At 32.5% G+C, this 7,453-nt stretch overlaps 1 protein-coding gene across 1 annotated transcript; it reads left to right on the top strand.

Annotated features, from left to right (window-relative positions):
- The first annotated feature begins 2,837 nt into the window (after nucleotides 1-2,837).
- LOC107478550 (ethylene-responsive transcription factor 4-like) lies at nucleotides 2,838-4,291 on the top strand. The gene has a single exon (XM_016098687.3). It carries the CDS (start codon nucleotides 3,311-3,313, stop codon nucleotides 3,944-3,946), a length of 636 nt encoding a protein of 211 aa, XP_015954173.1. The 5' UTR covers nucleotides 2,838-3,310; the 3' UTR covers nucleotides 3,947-4,291.
- The last annotated feature ends 3,162 nt before the right edge of the window (nucleotides 4,292-7,453 follow it).

The following is a 7,453-nucleotide window of genomic DNA, read 5'->3' as shown; positions in this document are numbered from 1 at the left end:
AATTGAGGTAATAAAAAATCAGCTGAAATAGATATTCATAAGAATTACTTGTGATTTGAGGCTAAATATGGAGATCGAAAAATCTCCTAGAGTGGGACCCGTCCAAGTGAAATGGACGAAATAGGTATCCACTTACCTCATGGGTAGAGATGGCAAAAAAACCCATACTACGGATACCCGTGACGAAAAGACTAACAAAAATCTACAAAATTTCTACGGAACGGAGATCTGCCCCGCAAATAAATGAGAATAGAGGTAGGGATTGAGGTACCCACCTGATCCCCACGAAGAAAAATTTACTTAAATATATATATATTTATTGTGTAAGTAACTCTAATTTATTTTATTTTAATTTATATATTAAAAATTTTATATGTATGTTATTATATTAAATTTGTGTTTGATCTGATATATTTAGTTAAATTGTATAGAATTTTATTATGGTTGTGTTTTTTTTTTTAATTTTAAAACTTATCCATAAATGTCAGCGAATATCCGTCTCTTCCGCGAAGAGAAATAAATAGGGACTCGTAATGAAGATGGAATGAAAACGAAAGGCATTTTATTAAATGAGGACGAAGATGAAGGAGGAGATTGGGATTTGGATCCTCTAAAATTTGAATTTTACTTTAAAAAGTAAAGTGTGATCTCTCACTATTGATTTTATAAGTGGAACCAAGAATAAATATGAAAGAAAAACTATTCAATAGTAGAAAATTACATTTTACTCTATAAAGTAAAATTTAAAATTTAGAAAATTCAAATCCAGGAGTTTGGGACTCATAGAGACCCGTTACTATTCCTATTTCTAAATATTAGAACAAATAAAAAAAAAATTTGTATTTGTACTTTTCATAATAATTGGTTTTTTCAGCACCAGAATCCACACTCCCTGCTTCTTCTTCTTCCATGGCAAAGAAACCTGTCAATTACACTATAGAAATCAACTTGGGTTAGTCGAGTAGTCAGCTCACTCGTCCGCTTAAGCAAGTGTCGGGAGTTTGAACTCCGCCTTGTGCATGCAGCAACCCATTGGCCAGCGACAGACTCTTAAATGGAATTCAGATCCGTGACGAACTAGTCCTTAACCTGTCGAATTGGGGGATACCGTTTGGGTAAAAATAATAATAATAATAATTGGTTTTTTGTATGTTTTATTTGAGTTTAAAAATTTTGTACCATTCTCAATCCCCTATTCTTCTTCCTAGTATTTGTAGGAGTAGTGTTTACTTTTAAATTTTTTAATTAAAAGATTATTTTGATGATGAATTCTTAGAAGTACTTTTGAAAAGATTAATATAAAAGAAAATTTAGAATGATTGTATTTATTTCGTTGAAAAATTTAAAACTAAAATTTAAAGAGTTCTATTAAGATAATTATTAGAAAAATAATAAAATTGAAAAAATATACTACTTAAATAAGATCCTGTGAAATAAAAAATAGTAAAACAAAAAGTGAATTATCTTTGATAATATGTAAATCTTATTAATTTAATTTAAAAATAATTAAAATATCAACTTTTTTTACTTTATTAACCTTTTTAATTTTAAACATATTATCCCTTAAAATATATTAAAAAAATATATTATGTGCATACAAAAAATTAACTAACAAAATTAGTTATTCGTATAAAATATATATTAAAATTAAAATATAAAATATCTAGAAAATAATATCATTACATATCTAAACAATTTTGTCAACCAACTCTAATCAAATTAGCCAAAATCCAACAAAAAAGGCTCATATACATGTATGTGATCACACACTTCTTCTTCATGTAAAAAATAACATTAAAATTTCATTATCCTAACATAGATAAAAATTTCTTAATTTTGACAATAAAATTTCTTAACCAAAAATTTTCAAGTTTTTAGACTTGATACTGTAATTTTATTTCTTCTTCTTATTCTTTTCTTTTTTTTTTGGTATAGAATTTCTGTATTTTTATTTATAAAATTACATTTTCTTTTCAAAAATTCTTGTGTTTATTGTAAAAAAAATACCAAAAAAAATAAGAAATTACATAATTCTTTTATTTTATATTTTTTGTTTGATTTTTTTTTTAAAAATGAAACAAGAAAAATTATGAAAAGGTGAAATAAGAAGAATTATGAAAATAAAAAAGAGGAGGTGAAATTATTTAGAAAAAACATAAAACCAAAAAATAACACTAAAATTTTTTGGTTTCGACACATGAATTTCTTAATTTCAATATAAGAATTTCTTAATCAGGATGTAAAAAATTTTTAACAAAATTTTTTTAAAGTTCTAGATTTGATACTAATTTTTTAACAAGAACTTCTTTGAGTTTTTTTTATTTTTTTTAATTCTTACTTTTTTTGTTTTGTATTTTTAGTTCTTAGTCTTTTTTGAGAGAAGGCAATAAATAAAAATAGAACAAAGAATAAGAAGATAATGTAGATGATGCGAAAGAAAAAAAAAAGAAAAAAGAAAAAAGAACGAAGAAAAAAGAAAAGTTAAAAGGCAGTGTGTCACGGTAAATTTTTAGAAGGTTATATTTAACAGTGTTTGTATAGTTTTCTGGAGTGTTTGAGAATACTCTAGATGGTTCCGGAACGTTCTAGAATGTCCTAGAAGGTTCTGGAATACTCTAGAAGGTTCTAGAAGACTTTAGAAGATCACGGAATATTCTAGAAGAGTGTAGATGTATATAGAAGTATAAAGAGTGGTATGGAATAATCTAGAAACATTTAGAGAGTTGTGGTAGGATAGATATTTGTAAAGAAGGTTCTGGATGATTAATCTGGACCGTTGATTAGATTTAATCATAACCATCCATTGAGGAGGTGGATGGCTATAAATAGGGGTAAGAGTTAGAGTTTGGGTGTGTGTGAATCATTTGTAACCACACTTGAGCAATAAAGTGTTCTTCCACCAAAGCTTCCTTTCTCTTGTGTTCTCTTGTGTTCTTAGCTTTCTTGCTAAGTATTGAGGGTTAGGCTGACTTGGTCTTAGCTCAAGAGGTTGAGTAAGTCCGAGTGCCGGCACGGTAGCGTTGGAGTGTGTCCAAGGCCGTGACAAAGAGGTGTGCTAATTGAGTGGCGAGAGGTGAGTAGTTAGCAGTTTGCTCGCAAGTGAAGCCACGTTGTATAAGCAGGTAGCGCCTAAAGGGGGCGTTGCTTTTCCGCACGCACGGAGAGAACACTCCACACCCTCTCTTTCCTCTTTTCTCTCTCCACTGTTTCCTATAAAGTCCGTCCCACTCCATTTGCTTCCCCCTCAGACACACATTGTCTCCATATTACAGGCTCAACTCAAACTCACAACAAACTCTGCATCACGAATATGGCACCCCGGGACCTACCCGCTGTTCTTTCCGGATCCAACTCGATCCAACCACTCTCCAGAGAGATCCGATACAGAGGGGTGAGGAAGAGGCCATGGGGCCGCTACGCCGCCGAGATCCGCGATCCTGGCAAGAAGACACGTGTCTGGCTCGGCACTTTCGACACGGCTGAGGAGGCTGCACGTGCCTACGACTCCGCGGCACGTGAGTTCCGCGGACTTAAGGCAAAGACCAATTTCCCCACGCCGTCCGAGATCATCAACAGCCCCGCCGCGGGTAGTCCTAGCCAGAGCAGCACTCTAGACTCTTCCTCTCCTCCGCCGCCGGCACCCACGCCGCCAACGCTCGACCTCACACTCTCCTCCTTAGCCGCCTCCGCCGACACAACTATGGTGTTCCCGGTGGCTCGCCCGGTTATGTTCTTCGAAGCGTTCGGTCGTGCTGGGATGTGCGGGTTTGACCGCCCCGTTGCCGATTTTCGACGCGCCGCTGTTGCCGTTGCTGCCTCCGGCGCAGCGCATAGCGATTCTGATTCGTCCTCGGTCGTGGATTATGAGCGTGTGCCTCATCGGAGACTGATGGATCTTGACCTCAACGTTCCTCCTCCCCCTGAGGTAGCCTGGTCTGGCGGTTAACCGTTTTATCAAGAACCGCCGGCGTTTTCTGGCCGTCATTACTCGTTTCTCTCATTTGCTTTTTGTGGTTCGTGGTAAATTTATAGCAATTGTTTTTGGAAGGAAACATAAACGCTCTCGTGTGAGAAACATAGCATCAGAGAGTGGAGTTGTGTTAGTAGCTGACTTTTGAACTCCGCACGATGTGTAAATAGAAGATAAAATAGTTAACCAAAGAAGAAGAAGCAGGGCTTCGTTTTTCTGTTCTCTGCGCTTTATGTTTTTTGGCGACGGAGAAAACGAGTATCTCACTGTTTTTGTTCATTAACGTTTCTTTATATATACAATGGCGTTTCTATGTTGATAAAAAAATTCGTTGCTATTTCTTTGTTTATTTACTCTTACGGCTGGTTTTCATGTGACGGATAAATAGACAATAATAAGAACATGGAAGAAGATTGTTTTAACTTTTAATTGCAGATGTCTTGCGATTTTTTCTTCACTGGATTAATGCGATTTGAATAATCATTTAAGGGACACTTATATATAAAGAGTGCAAAAATATTTTTTTTTAAGTTATTTATTTAATTATAATTAAAAAATATATTCTAAAAAACATAATAAATTAATAATAAAAATATAAATGATGAATCAAATTAAAAATATAAGAAAAAAATAATGACATTAATAATTTTGACTACTATATTAATTTAAACAACACTAAATTTTTAAATTTAAACACTTAATTTATACCACATATCAAGAATTTAATATATAATAATTTATTTAATAATCGAAATTAAACTTCTAGTTCTTTATTTAAAGATGTTTCTTTTTTGGTATCTTTTATTCAAAGACATTTCAAATATCTTTGTCTAGTTTTCGTCATTTTTTAATTATTTAAAATAGAATTAGTTAAACGTGCTTTAATTTAATTGAATTAATGATTTGTTGAGATCTGGCAGAGATGTCGCCGGCAATGTCACCATTTTTATTAGGCTTACCCATTTTTTTTGAAATTCTCTCACTCTATCATTATATTACCTCACTGTTTATGATCCGTTAGTATTTTTTATAAAACGGAACAATTAGACCTTTTATAATGATTCAATTTTTAGTATGTCATAATTAATGTTAGTAGTTACTTTAAGAATTCTAAACTAATTAAATATATTAAATATGAATTTGTATTATTTATTGAAATTGTGTTTTAATAGATGATAAGTTTAAGTAATTCAAAACATATATATATATATATATTTTGCTTGTAGACTCATTTTAATACAACATAGAGTTTTAGGCTTTTTTTTTTATATAGAAGTTATGCATGTGTAGTGCCTCGTTATGGATTTTGGAGGCACTAGATAAATTTCTTGGACAGTTTTTTTTTTATTTTTATTTATGGCGTGAAAAAATTGAACTATCTAATTTCTTTGATTAATAAATTGGGTTAACTAATCAGATGGTTTGATTTGGATGGAAGAAAAAATTTAAATTTTGGTGAAGGCTAATCAGATCGTCCGATTTTTATATATATTAATTTTTTTTATTTTGCAAAAATCAAATCGGACGATCCGAGTTGATTATTAAATATTTTTTTGAATGAGCTTAAACTAATTAATTGTCGGGTCCGATTTATATATAGTAAACAACTTATTAGATCTCCTCTTTTTGTTTTGTTTGTTCTTCTTCTTTCTTCTGCTCCTGTATCTCTTGTCTTTGGTATGAAGTAAAAAAATTGACAGTGAAATTTCTGTTTAGGCGAGTGAGAGAAATGGATGATAGAGTCCTTTTGAAAGTATATTATATATTTTGGTCAAATTCTGTTACAAATATCTAAAGGAGTAAAATTTACTTATGAAAATCCGTTAGATGTTGTTATTCCCTTCACAATCTCATTTGAAGAACTTAAAGGTGTAATTTGTGAGAAGAAAGATTCTGAGATGTCTAGAAAAATATCATGTATTTTATACAGATATCCCATACCAGTATTTAGTGGATTCGTTCAATTTCAAACAAAATATATAACTGACGAAGCGAGTATGCAAGAGATGTTTTCAATGTATATTGAAAGTCGCGCTCAGATCTTGTTTATCGAGCTGTACATTGAATTCGAACAATCTGAGGCCGACCGAAATATTGAATGGAAAGATTACAATAGTGACAGTGAGGAAGAGTTCAAAAGTAATTATGAATTTGTTGGTCCAGACGGAGATGAAGATCAAGGTGACGACACTATGGCTCCAAACGTGAGAGACGTGGCAAATGCACTCGTAAACAAAGTACCATTTGAGGAGCCATCTTTCATGCGAGTTTTGGATTTGGAAGCCATACATGCTCCGGAGTTTTTAGAATATATGAGTGCAAGTACGTAATTGGGACTTTTTTTATACGAAGAATTAGAATTTTTTAATAATTTATATTGAATGATGGACCAAATAGTTAAGTGATTATATGAAAATATACGCAATTAGCATCTGTTTATGTGTTTATTTAGTTAAATTTAAGGTAATAATATTTTTAGTGAGTTATTGATTTAGTTAAATATTAATTAGTATTTATTAATTAGTACTTATTTATGTCTTTTCTTTTGTTCTTGTTAAGATTGAGATAATAACTTGATGTAAAGTTTACTTATATTAATATTGATGTAGTGAATATTGGTTTACTTTTAATTTCGGTTATTTAATATTTGTGTATTAAATATTTATCGTATGACTGTCGTCGTGGCAGAAATTCCTATTGTCGCGGATGGTGAATTTAATGTGGGAATGAAATTCAGTTCTAAGGAAGTTGTTATTATGGCGATGAAAAAGTATACCATTCGAAGATGTGTAGACTACCGGGTGTATGAGTTGGAGCCGTTGACATTTTATGCCAAGTATATCCAGTATGGGTCAGGGTGTGATTGGCTTATCAGGGTTAGCATAATAAGCAGAAAGTACTGTTGGGTTGTAAGGAGGTATAATGGTAGTCACACTTGTACCAGAGCCACCATTTCTCAAGATCATTCGAAGCTAGATTCAAACACAATTGCAGAAGCAATAAAGCCGTTGGTTGATGCTGACCCTTGATAAAGGTAAAATCAGTAATTGCAAAAGTGCAGTCGAAGTTCAATTACACCATTAGCTATCAGAAACAATGGTTGGCCAAGCAAAAGACAGTGCAAAAGATATTTGGAGGTTGGGAAGTATCGTATGAAACTTTACCCATATGGTTTGAGGCCATGTGTCATAAGGAGCCGTTATCAGTCGTCCATTTTGAGACTATGCCTGCATATCAAGGCAATGACTTGATAACTAAGATCCGGGTATTGCAACGAGTCTTCTGAAGTTATTACTCCTCCATTAGAGCATTCAAATATTGTAAGCCCGTTGTACAGGTGGATGGGACTCACTTGTACGGAAAGTATAAGAGTTGTCTATTAGTTGCAGTTTCAAAAGATGGTAACAACAATATCGTCGCAATTGCATTTGCTATTGTGAAGGGAGAGACTTCTGATGCATGACACTTTTTTCTTAGTAACTT

The sequence above is a fragment of the Arachis duranensis genome, chromosome 3 (assembly GCF_000817695.3).
Source record: "Arachis duranensis cultivar V14167 chromosome 3, aradu.V14167.gnm2.J7QH, whole genome shotgun sequence".
NCBI classification, from domain to species: domain Eukaryota; kingdom Viridiplantae; phylum Streptophyta; class Magnoliopsida; order Fabales; family Fabaceae; genus Arachis; species Arachis duranensis.
The sequence above is the reverse complement of the archived record's forward strand: the minus strand, read 5'-3'. Positions and strand labels throughout refer to the sequence as shown.